This window comes from Cheilinus undulatus, linkage group 11, assembly GCF_018320785.1.
Source record: "Cheilinus undulatus linkage group 11, ASM1832078v1, whole genome shotgun sequence".
Classification (NCBI taxonomy): Eukaryota; Metazoa; Chordata; class Actinopteri; order Labriformes; family Labridae; genus Cheilinus; species Cheilinus undulatus.
The window spans coordinates 50772389-50795273 of NC_054875.1; the positions used below are offsets into that span (position 1 = coordinate 50772389).

Consider the following 22885-nt stretch of genomic DNA (forward strand, 5'->3'; position numbering starts at 1 on the left):
GTGGTTGTAGATGGCACCAAAACTAAAACAAGGATGCCTGCACACTGTGCTGCATACGGTTGCACACTACACCGTTGAAACAAGGACACTGGAAATAATCTTTCATAGATAAAAAATAGTTTTTGGCTCTTTTTTCATTATTAAATCTTGTTGAGAGCTTCAGTAACTACCTGGCTACCAGCAACACACTAACGCGAGCTAGCAGCTTGACAGCTAAATACCAGACGATCAGTAGTAGCTGTAGTATAGATGTACATCAGCAGCAGTAGTATAAAAAGCCTTTAGAGCCGTACAAGTAGCACCAGCATCTGTAATAGTATTACCAGTATCAGCAGCAGTGGGTGGTGTACTACCACTACTATTAGTAGTAGTCAAGTTATATACGTTATAGTTATATGTATAGTTATATACGTTATAGTTATATGTATAGTTATATACGTTATAGTTATATGTATAGTTATATACGTTATAGTTATATGTATAGTTATATACGTTATAGTTGTATGTATAGTTATATACGTTATAGTTATATGTATAGTTATATACGTTATAGTTATATACGTTATAGTTGTATGTATAGTTATATACGTTATAGTTGTATGTATAGTTATATACGTTATAGTTATATGTATAGCTATATACGTTATAGTTATATACGTTATAGTTGTATGTATAGTTATATACGTTATAGTTATATGTATAGCTATATACGTTATAGTTATATACGTTATAGTTGTATGTATAGTTATATACGTTATAGTTATATGTATAGTTATATACGTTATAGTTATATACGTTATAGTTGTATGTATAGTTATATACGTTATAGTTGTATGTATAGTTATATACGTTATAGTTATATGTATAGTTATATACGTTATAGTTATATGTATAGTTATATACGTTATAGCTATATGTATAGTTATATACGTCGTAGCTATATGTATAGTTATATACGTTATACTATGTGTATAGTTATTCAAGTTATAGTATATGTATAGTTATATATATTATAGTTATGTGTATAGGTGTATACGTTATAGCTATATGTGTAGTTATTCACATTATAGTATATGTATAGTTATATACGTTATGTTATATGTATAGTTATATACGTTATAGTATATGTATAGTTATATACGTTATAGTTATATACGTTATAGTTGTATGTATAGTTATATACGTTATAGTTGTATGTATAGTTATATACGTTATAGTTGTATGTATAGTTATATACGTTATAGTTATATGTATAGTTATATACGTTACAGTTATATACGTTATAGTTGTATGTATAGTTATATACGTTATAGTTGTATGTATAGTTATATACGTTATAGTTATATGTATAGTTATATACGTTATAGTTATATGTATAGCTATATACGTTATAGTTATATGTATAGTTGTATACGTTATAGTTATATGTATAGTTATATTCGTTATAGTTGTATGTATAGTTATATACGTTATAGTTGTATGTATAGCTATATACGTTATAGTTGTATGTATAGTTATATACGTTATAGTTGTATGTATAGTTATATACGTTATAGTTGTATGTATAGCTATATACGTTATAGTTGTATGTATAGTTATATACGTTATAGTTGTATGTATAGCTATATATACGTTATAGTTGTATGTATAGTTATATACGTTATAGTTATATGTATAGTTATATACGTTATTTAAGTCCAAGGTGAAGTGAAGTGTTACTGTTTAATCAGTGACACACAACAATTTCAATGTACCTGTTTCTAACTTGTACAAAGGGCAATCAACTCTATTCTATCTCCACAGTGTGTTTGTTTCTATTAACATAGAGAGAGAGATAAAGAGGAGAGAGAGAGACAAATAAATTAATAGAAATGATTATTTGATTACCTTTACAATTAAATCTTTCAATCTAAGAACATATTTTCTATATATGTATATCTTTATCTTTCTATTTTTATACATACAACTATATGTCTATGTATATACATTTGTAAATATATAATGGCTAAACATAAAAGATTCCCAGACCTCTGGACTTACAGAGTAAAATAACTAAAATTGTACGCTGCATTGGTAGAAAGCCCTCTCTGTTTTTTTTTTTTTTTTTTTTTAATCAAATGTTCTGTATTAATAGCACGTTTTGACGTTGACAATAAAGCAAACCACATGGAAATCGGTTGAGAAATGAGCAAGTTATGATTTATTTTCAATGTACATGCATTGCCTTTAATGAGAACGTCGCACCTGCCAAGATGGCTGCCACGTAGGCACGTTGGTTAGCGGGCTGCTACAGCGCGCTGGATGGCTGCCACGTAGGCACGTTGGTTAGCGGGCTGCTACAGCGCGCTGGCGTATCTAGTGTTCTGTAGATATCTATGGTCACATCCATAGACTGGAGGTCACATCCATAGACTGGAGGTCACATCCGTAGACTGGAGGTCACATCCACAGACTGGAGGTCACATCCACAGACTGGAGGTCACATCCACAGACTGGAGGTCACATCCACAGACTGGAGGTCACATCCATAGACTGGAGGTCACATCCACAGACTGGAGGTCACATCCATAGACTGGAGGTCACATCCATAGACTGGAGGTTACATCCAGGTTGAGAGTTCAGAATGAACAGTTAAGAGTTAAAAACATAGATATATATATATAGAAGACCTATATATATATATATATATATATATATATATATATTTAAAAATGCTGCAGTGACACCTACAGATTTTACTGACAGACTCCTCAGTTTTACTCCCATTTTTAACTCCAACTTTTTTGCACCTGAGAGTAAATATTAAGAGATTTAACTCTGTCAGAGTAAAATTAACTCTACACTGGCTAAAATGTGACCAACACCAAAAATCTAACACTCCTGAACTTTCTGTGGAATATCATTATTTATTCATTTGTGTAGTAAATAGCCTTCTTTAAATGGAAATAACTTTTGTTGAAAACATAATTGAAATGGATTAAAAATTGCTCATATTGGTTAATAATGGCAAAAAAACCAGGGAAAATGGGGAGGAATTAGATCTCTAAAGAACATATTTGGGTTAAAATGGAAAATTGGGCACAGAAAGTGGTAAGAGGGGCTTAAAAAAGGATGAAATGGCTTTAAAGTGCAAAAAATTGGTGGAAATCAGGTGGAATTGGATGAAAAGGTGATATAAACGGGCAAAAATGGGTTAGCTGTGGTTAAAGTGGGCAAAAAAGATTGTAAAAAGTGACTGATAGAGGCAATAATGAATCAACAGAGACAACAAAAGGAAGAAAGTAGCAAGAGTCAGTTTAGAAGAGGCAAAAACAGGCAGAAAAAAGTGATGGAAAGGGTTTAAAATGGAAAAAATGGGTTTTAAGAGGCAAAAATGTGCTGAAATTGGTGTTAAAAAGTAATGAAAAAATGGTTTGATATCTGGTTACATTGGTGTAAAGTGGTAACAGTGCAATTTGAAAAAACTTTCGTAGTATTTTAAAGGCATGTGGTGACCCCCTCAGAGTGTTTCGCGACCCCGATGGGGGTCACGACCCCAAGGTTGAGAACCACTGTCCTAGAGGGACCAGAACCCTGACCTGAACCCTTCCTCTCTGGAGAGACCTGGAAATGTCTGTTCACCGACGGTCCCCATCCGTCCTGACTGAGCCTGAGAGGACTAGCGAATAAGAAATGAGTGCAAAACTGAGTCATTTACAGAGCTGCTCCTAGTGGACAAATCTGAATATAATTCCTAGAAATCAGGACATTCTCGAAGAACCAGACTAAAGTTAGTCAGCTAAAGTTGGTCCTTTTAATTCTGGTTTGTTTTTGAATCTATTCTCTGTCTTTAGATAGAAATTCCTTTTTGTTGAACCTGGTCTGTGACTTTGCCTCTCAGGCTGAAGTGTGAACCAAATAAGGTTAAAATGAGAGAAACAGGAAGTGAAATGCTCTGTTATCTGTTTGCTTTGAGTAACCACGTCTCCCTCTGATCGGCGGCCCTGCGTTCTGTCTAAACGTCTGTTTTCCATCCAGAGGGAGAACGGCGTGCGGGGCCAGGTGTCATCTGCGTCTCCCTCTCTCTCTCCCATGGTCATGTATGGAAAGAGCTCGGCCGTGTTTCCACAACAAACACAACAGGAGCTTCTCCGCTTTCTCGCCGCTCTTCATCACCTCCGTCAACACGCTTGCACCTCCAGCAGCATCTGGAAAACTGGAACGACCAAGACCGGTTTATACTGACTGATCCAGGCTGGCTGGGGAAGAGAAGAGGGTCTCAGAGTCTCAGCAGGAACCTGAACGTCTCTTAGAGCAGGGGTTGTGCCTGAGACCAGGGACCCCAAAATAAAGGTGCCTGAGACCAGGGTCCAAAAATAAAGGTGCCTGAGACCAGGGACCCCAAAATAAAGGTGCCTGAGACCAGGGTCCAAAAATAAAGGTGCCTGAGACCAGGGTCCCCAAAATAAAGGTGCCTGAGACCAGGGACCCCAAAATAAAGGTGCCTGAGACCAGGGTCCCCAAAATAAAGGTGCCTGAGACCAGGGACCCCAAAATAAAGGTGCCTGAGACCAGAGACCTCCAAAATAAAGGCGCCGGAGACCAGAGACCTCCAAAATAAAGGCGCCGGAGACCAGAGACCCCCAAAATAAAGGCCTCGGAGACCAGAGACCCCCAAAATAAAGGCGCCGGAGACCAAAGACACCCAAAATAACGGCGCCGGAGACCAGAGACCTCCAAAATAAAGGTGCCTGAGACCAGAGACCCCCAAAATAAAGGCCTCGGAGACCAGAGACCCCCAAAATAAAGGCGCCGGAGACCAGAGACCCCCAAAATAAAGGCCTCGGAGACCAGAGACCCCCAAAATAAAGGCGCCGGAGACCAGGACCCCCAAAATTAACGTGCCTGAGACCAGGGACCCCAAAATAAAGGTGCCTGAGACCAGGGTCCCCAAAATAAAGGTGCCTGAGACCAGGGTCCCCAAAATAAAGGTGCCTGAGACCAGGGTCCCCAAAATAAAGGTGCCTGAGACCAGGGTCCCCAAAATAAAGGTGCCTGAGACCAGGGTCCCCAAAATAAAGGTGCCTGAGACTAGGGTCCCCCAAAATAAAGATGCCAGGGACCAGGGTCCCCAAAAAAAAGGTGCCTGAGACCAGGGTCCCCAAAATAAAGGTGCCTGAGACCAGGGTCCCCAAAATAAAGGTGGCTGTGACGAGGGTCCCCCAAATTAAGGTGCCAGGGACCAGGGTCCCCAAAAAAAAGGTGCCTGAGACCAGGGTCCCCCAAAATAAAGGTGCCTGAGACCAGGGTCCCCAAAATAAAGGTGCCTGAGACCAGGGTCCCCAAAATAAAGGTGCCTGAGACCAGGGTCCCCAAAATAAAGGTGCCTGAGACCAGGGTCCCCAAAATAAAGGTGCCTGAGACCAGGGTCCCAAAAATAAAGGTGCCTGAGACCAGGATCCCCAAAATTAAGGTGCCTGAGACCAGGGACCCCAAAATAAAGGTGCCAGGGACCAGGGTCCCCAAAAAAAAGGTGCCTGAGACTAGGGTCCCCCAAAATAAAAGGTGCCTGAGACCAGGGTCCCCAAAATAAAGGTGCCTGATACCAGGGTCCCCAAAATAAAGGTGCCTGAGACCAGGGTCCCCAAAATAAAGGTGCCTGAGACTAGGGTCCCCCAAAATAAAGGTGCCAGGGACCAGGGTCCCCAAAAAAAAGGTGCCTGAGACCAGGGTCCCCCAAAATAAAGGTGCCTGAGACTAGGGTCCCCCAAAATAAAGGTGCCTGAGACCAGCGTCCCCAAAATAAAGGTGCCTGATACCAGGGTCCCCAAAATAAAGGTGCCTGAGACCAGGGTCCCCAAAATAAAGGTGCCTGAGACTAGGGTCCCCCAAAATAAAGGTGCCTGAGACCAGCGTCCCCAAAATAAAGGTGCCTGATACCAGGGTCCCCAAAATAAAGGTGCCTGAGACCAGGGTCCCCAAAATAAAGGTGCCTGAGACCAGGGTCCCCAAAATAAAGGTGCCTGAGACTAGGGTCCCCCAAAATAAAGGTGCCTGAGACCAGGGTCCCCAAAATAAAGGTGCCAGAGATCAGGGTCCCCCAAAATAAAGGTGCCTGAGACCAGGGTCCCCAAAATAAAGGTGCCTGAGACCAGGGTCCCCCAAAATAAAGGAGCCTGAGACCAGGGACCCCCAGAATAAAGGAGCCTGAGACCAGGGACCCAGAGAATTAAGGTGCCTGAGACCAGGGTCCCCCAAAATAAAGGTGCCTGATACCAGGGTCCCCAAAATAAAGGTGCCTGAGACCAGGGTCCCCCAAAATAAAGGAGCCTGAGACCAGGGACCCCCAGAATAAAGGAGCCTGAGACCAGGGACCCTGAGAATAAAGGAGCCTGAGACCAGGGACCCCCAGAATAAAGGAGCCTGAGACCAGGGACCCTGAGAATAAAGGAGCCTGAGACCAGGGTCCCCCAAAATAAAGGAGCCTGAGACCAGGGACCCCCAGAATAAAGGTGCCAGGAACCAGGGACCCCCAAAATGAAGGAGCCTGAGACCAGGGACCCCAAAATAAAGGTGCCTGAGACCAGGGTCCCAAAAATAAAGGTGCCTGAGACCAGGATCCCCAAAATTAAGGTGCCTGAGACCAGGGACCCCAAAATAAAGGTGCCAGGGACCAGGGTCCCCAAAAAAAAGGTGCCTGAGACTAGGGTCCCCCAAAATAAAAGGTGCCTGAGACCAGGGTCCCCAAAATAAAGGTGCCTGATACCAGGGTCCCCAAAATAAAGGTGCCTGAGACCAGGGTCCCCAAAATAAAGGTGCCTGAGACTAGGGTCCCCCAAAATAAAGATGCCAGGGACCAGGGTCCCCAAAAAAAAGGTGCCTGAGACCAGGGTCCCCAAAATAAAGGTGCCTGAGACCAGGGTCCCCAAAATAAAGGTGCCTGAGACTAGGGTCCCCCAAAATAAAGGTGCCTGAGACCAGGGTCCCCAAAATAAAGGTGCCAGAGATCAGGGTCCCCCAAAATAAAGGTGCCTGAGACCAGGGTCCCCAAAATAAAGGTGCCTGAGACCAGGGTCCCCAAAATAAAGGTGCCTGAGACCAGGGTCCCCAAAATAAAGGTGCCTGAGACCAGGGTCCCCAAAATAAAGGTGCCTGAGACCAGGGTCCCCAAAATAAAGGTGCCAGAGATCAGGGTCCCCCAAAATAAAGGTGCCTGAGACCAGGGTCCCCAAAATAAAGGTGCCTGAGACCAGGGTCCCCCAAAATAAAGGTGCCTGAGACCAGGGTCCCCAAAATAAAGGTGCCTGATACCAGGGTCCCCAAAATAAAGGTGCCTGAGACCAGGGTCCCCCAAAATAAAGGTGCCTGATACCAGGGTCCCCAAAATAAAGGTGCCTGAGACCAGGGTCCCCCAAAATAAAGGAGCCTGAGACCAGGGACCCCCAGAATAAAGGAGCCTGAGACCAGGGACCCTGAGAATAAAGGAGCCTGAGACCAGGGACCCCCAGAATAAAGGAGCCTGAGACCAGGGACCCTGAGAATAAAGGAGCCTGAGACCAGGGTCCCCCAAAATAAAGGAGCCTGAGACCAGGGACCCCCAGAATAAAGGTGCCAGGAACCAGGGACCCCCAAAATGAAGGAGCCTGAGACCAGGGACCCCGCAAATAAAGGAGCCTGAGACCAGGGACCCCCAGAATAAAGGTGCCAGGAACCAGGGACCCCCAAAATAAAGGAGCCTGAGACCAGGGACCCCGCAAATAAAGGAGCCTGAGACCAGGGACCCCCAGAATAAAGAAGCTGAGACCAGGGTCCCCCAAAAGAAAGGTGCCAGGAACCAGGGACCCCCAAAATAAAGGAGCCAGATACCGGGGACCCCCAAAATTAAGGAGCCAGATACCGGGGACCCCCAAAATAAAGGTGCCAGATACCGGGGACCCCCAAAATTAAGGAGCCAGATACCGGGGACCCCCAAAATTAAGGAGCCAGATACTGGGGACCCCCAGTGGACCTGAAGGTGGATGAACACAGACATGAACATTCTACAACAGTCATGTGGACACAAGGCTGCCCAATAGGGGGGTAAAATGGGAGAGCTTTAGGGGTCCAGCCAAATCCTGGTCCATTGTACAGTTAAGCTGTGATATTTTTTCTTTACCCTGAATAATAACCACTCTTATCATGAAACACATTTTAATTCATTTTTCTAGTAGGTAGCCCTCTTAAAAGCGATTCTTTTGTTAAAAACTGAATTAAAACATGTTAAAAATTGCTAAAATGTGTTAACAATGGCAAAAAATGGTGGGAAAGGAGGTGAAACTAGAAATGCCAAAAATTCAACAAAAGTGGCAAAAAAAAAAAAACAAACAAACAAACAAAACAAAAATGACAAAAATGCATTAAAGTGACAGAAAGGGATTATTACGCGGTACGAAAGTGGCTGAAATGGCTTTAAAGTGGCAAAAATAGGTGAAAATTTGGTGGAATGGGATGAAAATTGATATAAACTCAAAAAAGTTAGCTGAGGCAGAAAAAGTCATGAACTGGCAAAAATGGACATAGACTGTGAAATGTGGCGTAAAGAGGGCTTAATAGTAACAATGGGGCAAAAACAGGCAGAAAGGGTTTAAAATTGTCAAAAATGGGTTTTAAGTTGTGAAAATGTGTTAAAATTGATGGTAAAAGTGATAAAAACGGGTTAAAATTGGGCAACATTGGTGTAAGTGGCAACAGTGTAATTAAAAAATGTTCTTGTTTTCTTTAAGGCATCTGGAGACCCCCTCTCAGTGTCTCACGACCCCAAATGGGGTCCCGACCCCTACGTTGAGAACCCCTGCTTTAAAGGACAATGAATGCTGGAGTATTGGGGACTGTCTCTGCTGCCACAGGTGTATAAAATCATCACCTGGCCGTGCAGTCCAGGTGATAACGGTGGGAGGTGAAGGGCAGGAACTCTGTGACAGTATTCGTGCTGATGAGGAAGAGGAGGAGCCTGTTCAGCTGGACTGTCAGTCTGCCAGCATTAATCTGCTCTGGGTCCTCTTTATGTCAGGTTCTGGATCCTGGAGTGGACTGGGAACCCAGCCGGCCTGGGAACAGCCTTGGAAAACGATGCAGCCTGATGGTTGATCCAGCCTGGTGAAAATGCAGCCGTCACGGCGGGAAGACGCCGTCTCCTACCAGAGACGGGGGGTCAGAGGCTGGCGGTCTGAGCTAAACTCTCTGTGGAGACGACACAGACACGGAACAGAGGAGGCAGCTTCTGATTGGATGTTCAAGGCTTTCTGTTTATATATGTACAATTAAAATCACAGTTTTAACAAAATATAAAATAAATAACATTAACAATACTAAGATAAATGCAATCTGAGAGCAGTCTGGTAGGACTGAGGCATCTCTTTAAAATCTGTCGTCTCCAGCAGACAACTACAAAACATTTGTTTTCCTCAAACTACATTTCCCATGACGCACTGGGTGTAAGCGTCCCATTTCACATAACATCATCAGTTTTTTCTTTTCTATTAGTTTGTTTTCATTTATTTATCTATATATACTTTTTTGCACCTGGGATTTCCTCCCACCTCCTTCCTGAATTGACCAACCACAGTTCAGCCCTGCAGCCTCCTGGAGCCAATCAGGAACAGGCGTCTGAGCGGGCGGCGAACAGTGGTGAGGTCGACGGTGAGAGGTCACAGAGGCAGAGGTCAGCAGCAGCAGCAGCGCCCAGGTAGGCCACCCCGGTGTCAGTGTGTGAGTCTGTACGTCAGTGTGACTGTGCTCAGGACATCTTTCACTTCCTGTTGGAAACTTCCAGATCTTTAGAGAAGACGGAGGACTTTTTATTCACTTTGGTCCTTTCTGACGTTACTACTGCAGTTCAAAGGTCGTACTGTTGTAACTGTTCTCTGCTTCTCTGGTGTTTAACTGAGCAGAGGAACGTTCCAGCTGTTCTTATCTCTAGGTCTGAGCTCATATCAGAGTTTTTAGATTCGTTTTTGGAGATATATTTAAGAGCCGCTAGAAAAGAATACATTTCCCCGCCATTTTTTCAGTAAATGTGCATTCTTTTTCAAAAATGAACATCTACATCACAGGTGTCAAACTCAAGGCCCAGGGGCCAAATCCGGCCCGTGGAACGATTATAAAGTCCCAATTATGACTTTTCAACTCATAATTGGGACTTTATAAGTTACATTTTTATCTTTTAGATTCACAATTTCAAACTTTAAGTCATATTTTGACCTTTTCATCTCCTTACTTTGGCTTTTTAATCCCATATTTTGATATTTTAAATTAATAATATTTACTTTTTATATCATATTTTGACTTTTTACACTCCCAATTTTGAATTAAAGTCATAATTTTAACATTTTAAGTCATCATTTTGAATTCTAGCTCATATTCTGACATTTTCAACTCCTAATTTTTGCTTTTTAATCCCATATTTTGAACTGTCAGACTCACAATTTAAAATTTTAAATATTTGACTTTTAAACTCATGATTTCAAATTTGACATCATACCTTTCAAACTTATGATTTCATCTTTCTCCTCATATATTTGCTCTTTAAAAACATTATTTTTCTATTTCTAATATCGTGTTCTGATCTTTTGAACTAATAAATTGGAATCTTTATCTCAGATTTGAGCCTTTAAACGTATCATTTTTACTTTTTGAATTTCTAGATGATTTATCATCAGTGCTGTGTTGTTTTTTTTTTTCATATTCTATTACTGGTGAAAATGAGGTTGGCAGTTATGGATAATCTTGACCCTGTTGGGCCCTCAGGTTAGACCTAAATCCAGAATCCGGCCTCTGCTGTGACTGAGTTTGACACCCCTGATCTACGTTGAGAAAGGTTCACCCTGTGGTGGCCACCCTAACTGCTGTGGCGCCCCCTGTTGTCTGCTGACTGTGACAGCAGTGTGGATAGCCTTAATAGGCAGCTGCAGATATTTTAACTCAGACAGTCCTAACTTTATTTAGTTTTGAGCAGGTCTGAAGTTGTTAAAGTGATTCATTAAAAAAGGTTTAAATATATATATATGTATGCTGATTTAAAAGCGGTTTTTCTGTACGTGTACATTTTTGCCTCGAAGGTGTCCAGAGGGTGTTAAATTTGAGGAGGGCAGAAGGATCAGGTCCATATCGGACCTGATACCGATATTAGATCGGATCGGTCCCTAGTTAAAATCATGTTATAATCTTAAAGCTGCACGTAAAAGCAGGTCTGAATGTAAACAGGAAGTCAGTCACCCTTCAATTTAAAAAAGAACAAAAATCTAAATTACATAAAATAGTTTGAAATGAAAAATACTGGGAAAAGGAAGCGATTAATCGTGATTAATGATGGAAATTCTGAGATTATTCTGAGATTATATTTGAACGATTATTAGACTGCAACTAATCTCAATTACAATTTTTAATCTTTAATTAATTAAAAAATTTAGTTGAAAGCACTAATTATTATATTCTGTTATGTGTTATTATATTATACTGTAATATACAATACAATACAATATATAATGTAATTTTATATATTATATTATATTATATTATATTATATTATATTATATTGCATCATGGTTCAGACAGAATTAGTGCTGCATAATTACTCTAACTGCAATCACAATCTTAGGCTGTGTAATGACATAACTGCATAAAGGCCATAATAATTTTAGTATTTAGTTTTGCTGTAGGGGTTTTAGTCAAAAATCTGCAGAAAAGTCTCTGAGTTTACTACAGTAAACTGACATTTAAGAAGAATCTTCATGTTCAATAAAGGAAAGTTTTACTTTTTAGAAAATGTTAAATTATTTTGAAAGCGGTACTGTAAAAACCACAGATTTTTTTTAATGCATGTTTAAAGAAGTAAACTCATCCAAACTCTCATTATTCTCTGTATTTTCCTTGATAATGAAGCAAACAGAATCTTGGTGCCATTGATGGATTATAAAAGCGATCATTAATGGCTCTGTAGTCCAGTAGAATCTCAGTCACCCATCAGCACAGACTCCTGCTGCAGCTTCAGGCCTGACAGTGAAAGATCTGCTCAACGACAGTCACACAGGTGAGTTTGTTCATGTGTGTGTATGTGTGTGTGTGTGGTGTTTCCAAACTCCAGTGTATTATTGCCCCTGTGTGTGTGTGTGGGTGTGTGTGTGTGTGTGTGTGTGTGTGTGGTTACGGTGTAGTTCTTGTGTTTGTGGGGATCAGTACAGTCTCAGAGGAATCCTCCTCACATTTAAAAACTCCAGGAAGGAGAGAGTGGGAGAAAGCAAATGAAGAAAAATCAACACTTTTAGTTTTCTCTTCAAAAATAGACGTCTGGTGTGTCTGTAAATCAGTAGTCAGAGGGAAGTGGCATCCATCCATCCATCCATCCATGCATCCATCCATCCAAGCATCCATCCATCCATCCATGCACCCATCCATCCATCCATCCATGCATCCATCCATCCATGCATCCATCCATCCATGCATCCTACCATCCATGCATCCATCCATCCATCCATGCATCCATCCGTCCATCCATCCATCCATCCATCCATGCATCCATCATCCATGCATCCATCCATCCATGCATCCATCCATCCATCCATCCATCCATCCATCCATCCATCCATCCATCCATGCATCCATCATCCATGCATCCATCCATCCATGCATCCATCCATCCATCCATCCATCCATCCATCCATCCATCCATCCATCCATCCATCCATCCGTCCATCCATGCATCCATCCATCCATGCATCCATCCATCCATCCATCCATCATCTATGCATCCATCCATCCATCCGTCCATCCATGCATCCATCCATCCATGCATCCATCCATCCATCATCCATGCATCCATCCATCCATCCGTCCATCCATGCATCCATCCATCCATCCATCCATCCATCCATCCATGCATCCATCCATAATCCATCCATTTTCCATCCATCCATCCATCCATCATCCATCCATCCATCATCCATCCATCCATCCATCCGTTCGTTCTTTAGTTAGTCACAGGAGTGAAGTGATTGATCCAACAAAGATAAATAACAAAAATATCAAATGTAGAAGTGGTGAGGGATGGAGGGAGCACCCTGTGTTTTCCAGTTTAAAGAGACAGAAGTGATGATCAGTCTTTGAGCCTTTCATCAGTCCTCCAGTAAAGGCAACCGTAGATGAACTACAAGGCTATGAGGTGGCTCCAAGTCACAAAAATCCAACATCAACAGGCTCCTGAATGTTAAAAAAGGGTAAAAATCCTGTTAGAATCCATGGCACTGAAGTTTACTCCTCTCACTGAAATGCATTAAAATCTCCCAAATTATCAGAACATCTCCACCAACCAATGAATGAACATGTCATTGATAAAAAGAGAGAAAGAAGAAACTACAGGGGTGAAAGCAGAACAGGTGAGAGCTGGTGAGAAAGAAGAATATCAGAGAGTAGAGGAGGATCAGATGTTTTAGAGGAGCAGCTATTCTGAAGAACAGGATGTGACTAGAGTTTGTTGAATCTAGTCTTCCTCTCAGTGCTTCAACTTTGTCACAGCTTAAGATGAAACTTAGAGACCAACACTTTAAAAATATAAAAGTAGCCTTTCATAGCAGTGTTGGCCACATTCATCTAGTCAAGTTAGAATCTTTTTAACCATGTGGAGACTATAGGACGAGGTTTAATGCTCTAGGAGGAGCCAGTGAGTTTATTTTAATAGAACCAGCCAAAACATGATCAATGAGTAGAATAAGATGCTGGCCTTGGTTCTTCAACTATTCTAAAACTCAGTGTTGGTGCTGGTTTAGAACCTCCATCAGCAGCCAGGCTAGACTCTGGTAACACTAAAACCCCTGAATGCTGGTGGGAAGGTTCTGCCTTAACCCTTGTGCCCTCCTGGGGCATGTTTGGCCATTTTTCTCAACATTTGTTTTTTTTAATTTGTGATCATATTGTGATCATTATGATAAAAAGTAGAAAAAAATATAGATGTATGGGGATTTAATGGCAGTTTTTCTGTACGTGTCCATTTTTGCTTTGAAGGTGTCCAGAGGGTAGTAAATTTGAGGAGGGCAGAAGGGTTAACACTGCTGCAGCGTGATCCACCCATGAAGGAAATCACTCCCGTAGACAATCAGAGCATTTTTTGCAATGGCCGCTGCAAACGGCATCAACCCACGTAGAGCAGACCGAACAGAAAGAAGCCAGACAACCTCAAGATAAAACACAAGAACAGACTCCTGGTGGTAAATCAACACTATATTAACATCACACCTCATCCTGCAGCACAAGCTAAAGGTCATCAGGAGGTCAGTGGGTCATGGCACCATTGGCAAGGATACAGATGAAACCATGCATCCTTGGTAGAAAAAACAAGATTTTAACTTCATAATCTACTAACCTATGGTGGAAGCAATAAAATCATGGAATCATATTGAAACGAACGGTCAACCCCAAAAACACCAGATAATCTGCTGTTGAAATCCTCTTCCAGCATGAACCCACAGCTCTGCCCGGTCTCAGCCCTCTCAGACCGCTCAGGGCTGTACGGCGATGCTCAACACTCTCCACATGCTTCCAGTGTGTCAGAGCGCGGTGCAGCCAGGTTTGTGGAAAATAGAGGTTAGGTTTCCCTGCAGCCTTTGACGCCATCTCTAATTACTGTACTGACTGAGAGCCCTCTGTTAGCGGTGACAGAGGCTCTTCTGGCCTCTAGGGTTGGCACAACACCACATTTTTAAACTGATATATTTAATTTCCATACCTCTTTATCTCCTAGAGACAGAGGAGGATTCTTCCTAAAAGTTGCAGATAGACTCCTGCACATAACGTTCAGAAATACTGGTAGGATGAGTGCTAGAACTCTCAGCTAAATGCTGAGAAATTTGTTTCCACTTAAAAACCCATCCTTATTTTGTAACCCATGACACTCCTCTGGACGTTTGCCTAATAGTGACAAAGGAAACCGAACAAATCAACTAGAAACAGACGGAGAGATGTGATGAGACTGAAATAAAGAGAGCAGAGAAGACAGGAGAGGAGACAGAAATGTGTGGAACATGGAGAGAGGAAGATCTGGAAGATTCTTCATTCAGAGAAAAGAAGAACTGAATGAGGACGAGTCAGATCATTCTCAGGACGCTGGAGGATGAGGGGATGAAACGATCTGGAATCAATTCTTTGAGTGCGTGACAGAAGAAGGCTGAGTGGGACTAGGACTCAGAGGAGGTACGTGAGCTTCCATGAACCAGTGACTTGTAGATGTTGGAGGAGAGGAATCGTGGGTAGGAGTCCCTGTGCATCAGCGTGTAGATCTGGAGCTGTGCGTCTTCAAACGTGTGAGGCGACGGATCCTGCATCTTCCTGTTGATCACCTCTCGAACCCGGGCGTCCAGACTCACCTGGAGAGAAAGTGAGTCTAGTTTAGAAAAATCACACAACTAATATCTGATTTAATTTCACCTTAATATTCCAGCAGAAGAAGATCACTGTCAGGACTTCTGTCACAAACTTGATAAATATCTTTTTATGCTTTATGATCATTGTTTTTGCACTAAAAACACCAGGAAGAATTCCCACTCCATGAAACCCTGGGGCTGAAGAAATTCACCATCCAAGTTCACTGCAGGAAGCAAAAGGAGCAGAAAGCCAAACTGGGGTGACGTTCCTGTGATACGGCGAACGCTGCAGAGGAATGACACGCATGAAAGGAAGCCTCTCTTAAAGCCTGTGCAGAGAAAAGCCTGTGCAGAGAAAAGCCTGCAAGGGCCCATGCTGAAAAAAAATGAAGACTACAGGGACTCTAGACTCTGGAGTGATGAAGATAAATGTTTGTGGAACTGCATTAAGAGAAACACCCAATGCCTTCAGTGAAGCAGATAGATGCAAACGGGTTCATTCCATGCCCAGAAGACTCAGAGAGGTCACAGAATACCAGATGTAGGAGTTTTCTGTTGTTGGGGGGGGGGTGTTCATTTATGCATCAACTAATGTAGGTACAACCTCACTTACATGTTGTGACTATAAATTTCTATAAAACTCAGTTTTGTCAAAATACTAACTGTTCTTGTGTTCATTGAGATATTTATAAAAACCTTGCCTTTAAAAGTCGGTGTACTCATTAATGCTGAGCAGTGCATATCAGTGGCGTGCACAGACCTTTTCAAGCGCAGAGGCGAAAAGAAAAAAACAGGGCACATACAGCGCGTTCTCGCCACTGAAGAGGGCACTTTAGACATGTTTCTATGTTAAACAAATGGCACATTATATATCCTTAAAACAGACTAACTAGACAGACTACTCAAGTTAGTTTGTAGTTAGGATCAGCATCCACAAGAACTGCGGAGATTCAACGTTGGACTGTGAAGAACACACAGCAATAAATAAATAAATCCCTAGGGGGTCTGGGGGTCTTCTCCCAGAACATTTTCAATGAAGTAGATGCCATTTCCTGTATTCTAGTGCATTTTAACACCATATTAGCACCAGATAATCCAAACTGGTTCTGTAGATATAGTTCTGGATAAATATAGACCAAAAAAGGGCCCAACATAAAAGTCATTACAACAGTAATGTTTCATAGTATTTCTTGGTCCTAATGGTCTTCTGGAGTTTAGTGTGTTTTTTCCAAGAGGGCAGTTGAGTGTGTTTTTCCAACGAGGAGGGTACTTAAACATGCCCTCTTGCCACCAAAGTGGGCAGTTTATCAGGTTTTAACCAGCCAAGGGGGCAGTTCAGTATTTTTTGCCAACCAGGAGGGCACTTTAGCACACGTTTTGGCTCCCAAGAGAGCACTTGAGCACCACGAGGGGGGGGTCCCCCCCTTGCACACCACTGGTGTATACACATGTGGACAAAATAGTTGGTACTCCTCTGTTAATGAAAGAAAAACCCACAATGGTCACAGAAATAACTTGAATCTGACAAAAGTGATAATAAATAAAAATTCAATGAAAATTAACCAATGGAAATCAGACATTGCTTTTAAATTGTGGTTCAATAGAATTATTTTAAAAAACAAACTTATGAAACAGGCCTGGACAAAAATGATGGTACCCTTAACTTAATATTTTGTTGCACAACCTTTTGAGGCAATCACTGAAATCAAACCATTTCTGTAACTCTCAGTGAGACTTCTGCTCCTCTCAGCAGGTATTTTGGCCCACTCCTCATCAGCAAACTGCTCCAGTTGTCTCAGGTTTGAAGGGTGCCTTCTCCAGACGCCATGTTTCAGCTCCTTCCACAGATGTTCAGTAGGATTTAGATCAGGGCTCATAGAAGGCCACTTCAGAATAGTCCAGTGTTTTGCTCTTATCCATTCTTGGGTGTTTTTAGCTGTGTGTTTGGGTCATTATCCTGTAAGACCCATGACCTGTGACTGAGACCAAGCTTTCTGACACTGGGCTGCACATTTCTCTCTAGAATACCTTGATAGTCTTGAGATTTCATTGTACCCTGCACAGATTCAAGACACCCTGTGCCAGATGCAGCAAAGCAGCCCCAGAACATAACAGAGCCTCCTCCATGTTTCACAGCAGGGACAGTCTTCTTTTCTTGGTATGCTTCATTTCTGCGTCTGTGAACATAGAGCTGATGTGCCTTGCCAGAAAGTTCCAGTTTTGTCTGGTCTGTCCATAGGACATTCTCCCAGAAGCTTTGTGGCTTGTCAACGTGCAGTTTGGCAAATTCCAGTCTGGCTTTTTTATGATTTGTTCTCAACAGTGGTGTCCTCCTTGGTCGTCTCCTATGAAGTCCACTTTGGCTCAAACAACGACGGATGGTGCGATCTGACACTGATGTACCTTGACCTTGGAGTTGACCTTTAATGTCTTTGGAGGTTGTTCTGGGCTCTTTTGTTACCATTCCTATTATCCGTCTCTTTGATTTGTCATCAATTTTCCTCCTGTGGCCACGTCCAGGGAGGTTGGCTACAGTCCCGTGGATCTTAAATTTCTGAATAATATGGTCAACTGTAGTCACAGGAACATCAGGCTGCTTGGAGATGGTCTTAGAGCCTTTACCTTTAACATGCTTGTTAGACATGCTAATTAGAGGACACACCTTGGTTGAACATGTCCCTGTGGTCACATTATTTTACATCTTTTCTAGGGGTACCATCATTTTTGTCCAGGCCTGTTTCATGAGTTTGTTTTTTAAAATAATTCTGTTGAACCACAGTTCAGAAGCAATGTCTGATTTTCATTGGTTAATTTTCATTGAATTTTTATTTATTATCACTTTTGTCAGATTCAAGTTATTTCTGTGACCATTGTGGGTTTTTCTTTCATCAACAGAGGGGTACCAACTATTTTGTCCACGTGTGTATGCAGGTGCTGCAGCTGCAGAATGCCACAGGTGTGTTGGCACAGGTGATACTGTGTCTGGTTGCCCTGCTGGTGCCATCATAAGGAAGCGCCAAGCCTACTGTGGACGCCATGCATGCAGGACACCACAAAGCCATATTACACCTGAATCAGGCTAAATGAAGAGGAATTAACTATTAAAGAAGTATTAGTGGGATAGAAGCTGTTAAAATGATCACATTTAAAATGTTAAGTAAAATGCAGATACCAATGCAGACTAAATACCAAATATCAGCCTCAATAATCAGCCAGGTTGAAAATCAATAGACTTCTAGTTCTCATTAATACCAGGGCCAGCTCCACTAGTCTTTAACTAGATTATTGATCAGAAATCTGTCTTCAAATAAACCTTATCAGACTCATCACAACCACAGAAGAGAGTTACAGAGCAGGAACTTCTCTTTTGTGTTCCCTACTGAGGAAACAGACGTCCCACCAAGGTCAGACAGCCATGGATCGTCTCTGCCAAACCCACAGGCCTGGACGTCTCTCTATTCTAGAAGTGTGTGAGCGTGCCTATAAAAGTCCTCCACCGCCAGGAGGTGATGAGAGCAGCAATTCATAGCTTCCTGTTAACACACTGTACACTCACAGATACACCCCGACAGACAACTGTACACACACACACACACACACACCCACACACGCACAGCCGTGTCTAAAAATGCCAACACGCTCACACTAGCGGAGCTCGCAGCCAAGCCTGGAGCGCTCCCACTAAATAAAGAACTCCCTGTTAAAACACTCTGAGAGATAAAAATAGCTGAGGAGCAGACAATGATTCCCCCAGTTCTCCCACAGAGCCTACAGTAGGTCTAAGTTTAACCGGAATCTCTCCGCCTCCATAGGACTCTCATCTATCAAGCAGTGTTTGAACACTGAGCACGTGCAAAACGGCTGACTGATTGAAGTTTAACCCAGAAATGTTAGAACGAATCAGAAATGTACATGCAGGTCTGCAGCCATTAGAGTATCTGTTGATGATGTTTCAGATAGGATGGCTGCTTTAATGCATTAATCATGGGTAGTTAATGTGTTCATTTATGAAAGCACATAACTCACATGCTATCTCACAGCTCAGCTATTTCTATCATCCATTCATGAACTACTCCACTTATCCCAGTCAGGGGTCGCGTGAGGCTGGAGCAGGTGTTAGGGGAGAGGCGGGGTACCCAGACTGGTCTCCAGTCTTTAACAGGGCTGGTATACAGAGATCAACAACAAGACAGAGTCCAGTCACACCTACGGGCAATTTAGAGCCACCAGTTATCCATCAGTCATGTCTTTAGGCTGGGGGAGGAGGCCAGAGGCACACAAAAGGAGAGCATGGAAACCCCCTGGTCCAGACTGACAGGGACTTAGACCAGGAAGCATCTATGAGGCGACAACTCTAACCACTGCTCCACCGTACAACACCTTCATTCAAGAGACAGATCTCTTTATGGAATAATAAAACAATTTCAACTTGTCATTCATCCATCCATGCATCCATCGATTCATCCATCCATCGATTCATCCATCCATCGATTCATCCATCCATCCATCCATGCATCCATCGATTCATCCATCCATCGATTCATCCATCCATCCATCCATCCATCCATCCATGCATCCATCCATCCATCCATGCATCCATCCATCCATCCATCCATCCATCAATCCATCCATCCATCCATCCATCCATCCATGCATCCATCCATCCATCCATCCATCCATGCATCCATCCATCCATGCATCCATCCTTGCATCCATCCAGACTATGTCGCTCAGCTGGCCTGGGAATGCCTTGGGATCCCCCGAGAAGAGCTGGACGAAGTGGCAGGGGAGAGGAAAGTCTGGGTCTCCCTGCTTAGGCTGCTGCCCCTGTGACCCGATCTCGGATAAGCGGAAGAAGATGAATGGATGGATGGAGGTATTTCATGATATTGACCAAAAGCATAAAGAGCCCTGACTACAGCTCTCTGACAGGGAAATTTAAGCCTGTTGATGCTTCAGAGAAGATTTGAAATCAGGCTCTAAAAACAGGTATTCAGGACATCTTTCCATGGATAGAACATGAAGTACAGCAGTTTAAAGTTGGGCACAGATGAAGCTACAACCACAGGAAACCCAGAGAACATGCCACACTGTGGTCCTCTTAACTAGAAGCATCCCAGTTATGGGAGACGATGAAAAAGCAACAATCTACTGAAGATTCAACATCCTGAAGTCATTATCTAGGAATTCAAACAAAGACACAAGCCTGAAATCTGCAAACGCTGAAAAACGAACACTGAAGAACCCTCCAGGAATAGAGAACAGTGAAGTTCCTGCAGCTGTAATCACATCATTTATCTATGGAGGAGATGTCATTCAGCTGGGATTAGCAGAACATCTGTCCTACACTGCCAGGGAAATTTTAAATTCACGTTTGAAAGCTGACTAAAAACAAGTAGAGCTAATGATGACAGTCATAAATCCACCTGGTAGAGTAATTGTCATTACATCCTGCCCCAACAGCACCATACATCAGTTTCAATGTACTTAGTTTCTTCAGACCACGTTCTCAGAAACAGAGGTGGACCTGGGGTACTCAGGGAGGGATATCTGACCTCTTTTGGCGATAATATGGAGATGTAGTTCTCGTAGATGGAGCGTGCTTTCTCTTCGATGGAGCTCTTGTTGATTTCCTGTTTGAGGTCTTCACAGGCCAGCCAGAACAGCATGTTCTCCTCGCTGTACTCCGTCCGTAGAAACTCACGGAAAACATTCCGACCCGCCGGGTTCCTCATCAGCTTGTCGAAGGACTGAGACCACAGACGCATCTCCTCCACTGAGGGTTTGGTGCTGAGGAAAGAAACAGGACAGAGAGGGGTTTGATTTTTACTCATTTTATTGATTTGACTTTATATTTGGTCAGTTTTTATATTAAGAATGAGCAGAAACAGTAACACAGAGAACCAGCAGGGCCAGCTGGAGCTGAAGTAACCATCAGGAACAGAGCTGTGGAAGTAATGTATGCACTCATTGTCCCACCATCACTAACAGTTCTGTCCACACTTAAAGCATCTTCACACTGAGAGTGGAGCCGCTGCTGGAAACAGACATAAATATTCACTCATCCCACAGCTCTGTATTCATTATTACTGCCGTATTACTGCCCATCCCTACCCACCAGTCACTCCCCGGTCCAGGATTCCTCAGAGTCCTGAACCCACCAGGCTCTAGCTCTAGTTTAGTCTTTGTCACTGACCTCTGAGTGTCTGAGACTCACCAAGCTTCACAGTTTGGTATGGTTTCCATCTTTGTCTCCTGTGATATTCTCTTCCTCCTGCTTCGTCGCCGCCTCTCCTCTTCATTCCTGATGGAGACACTGACATGATGAGGTGGCTCTCACACACACACATTAACAAACACACATTAACACACACACTAAACCACAGCTTACAGAGGGGCGATCCCTCCCAGAACCATAAACACATTAACAATCATCCACAGAGAAGTTGGGGCCACATTTAGAGGACCTCTAACCACAGCTATGATAATAGTAGGGGGAAGCAGCTACAGGTATAAGCAGCCTCAGAGTGTGTGAAGTGTTAAGTGTGTGTAACAGAAGCTGAGCTGAATAATGAGCTCCCTGTGGAAGAATAGAGATGTAATCACAGTAGGACTGCTGTCTGAGGATGTCTGCAGACTGAGAGCAGATCTGGCTCAGGTATTCCTGCAGACTGAGAGCAGATCTGGCTCAGGTATTCCTGCAGACTGAGAGCAGATCTGGCTCAGGTATTCCTGCAGACTGAGAGCAGATCTGGCTCAGGTATTCCTGCAGACTGAGAGCAGATCTAGGTCAGGTATTTTTGCAGACTGAGAGCAGCTCTTGCAAACAACCAGGCACATTCACACCTTTGGCCAATTTAGAGTCACCACTAAACCTAACCAGCATGTCTTTGGTGGTGGGAGGAAACTGGAGTACCTGGAGAGAACCCACGCGTGCACGGGGAGAACATGCAAACTCTGCACAGGCAGAACCTGACTGGCAAGCGAACCAGCGACCTTCTTGCTGTGAGGTGACTCGGTCGTCAGAGTTAATGCAGAGTTTATGTGTGTGAGTGTGTGTTAGCTGATAGCAACGTGCACATATGTCAGAGTTCATGCAGAGTTCATGCGTGTGTGTTGGTGTGTGTTTCTAACCATGAGCAGCTGCAGCAGCAGCACCAGCAGAAGCAGCAGGCGTTCGGCCGTTGGGAATTCTGGGTAGTGGTCATGCCCCGCCCCCCTCCCGTCCCTCTCAGTGCTGAGGTCTCGCTGCGACCTCCCCCCATGGCCAGCTCGCCCCCTCGCTCGGCCGGGATCGGACCTGTGTACTAGAGAGAGAGAGAGGTTAGATAACTGTGAGGTCTGCATCAATAACACAGCCTGGTGATCCTCTCTGCACCTCCAAGCATTTAGACGTCGTTTAAACAGAGAATTTTAGCTTCAGATTAACTGTGTTATTATTAGACTCCACCCTTTCACCTAAACATGCATGCATTGGAATTTTATTGACTCTTGTACTCCTTAAAATGTGAAATCTT

General features: G+C 43.0%; 1 protein-coding gene across 5 annotated transcripts in view; it reads right to left on the reverse strand.

Moving 5' to 3' along the window:
- Positions 1 to 12890: 12890 nt before the first annotated feature.
- rgs19 (regulator of G protein signaling 19) overlaps positions 12891 to 22885 on the reverse strand; it is a 40004-nt gene continuing 30009 nt past the window's right edge. For 3 of the 5 annotated variants that reach the window (XM_041798378.1, XM_041798379.1, XM_041798380.1), the window contains 4 exons: positions 22503 to 22675; positions 21586 to 21672; positions 20924 to 21158; positions 12891 to 15371 (listed from right to left, as the gene is read on the reverse strand). In XM_041798378.1, coding sequence (XP_041654312.1) covers positions 15183 to 15371; positions 20924 to 21158; positions 21586 to 21672; positions 22503 to 22675 — 684 coding nt within the window. In that variant the 3' untranslated portion in view covers positions 12891 to 15182. The remainder of the gene's footprint in view (positions 15372 to 20923; positions 21159 to 21585; positions 21673 to 22502; positions 22676 to 22885) is intronic. The other 2 variants (XM_041798381.1, XM_041798377.1) reach the window with 1 other exon arrangement.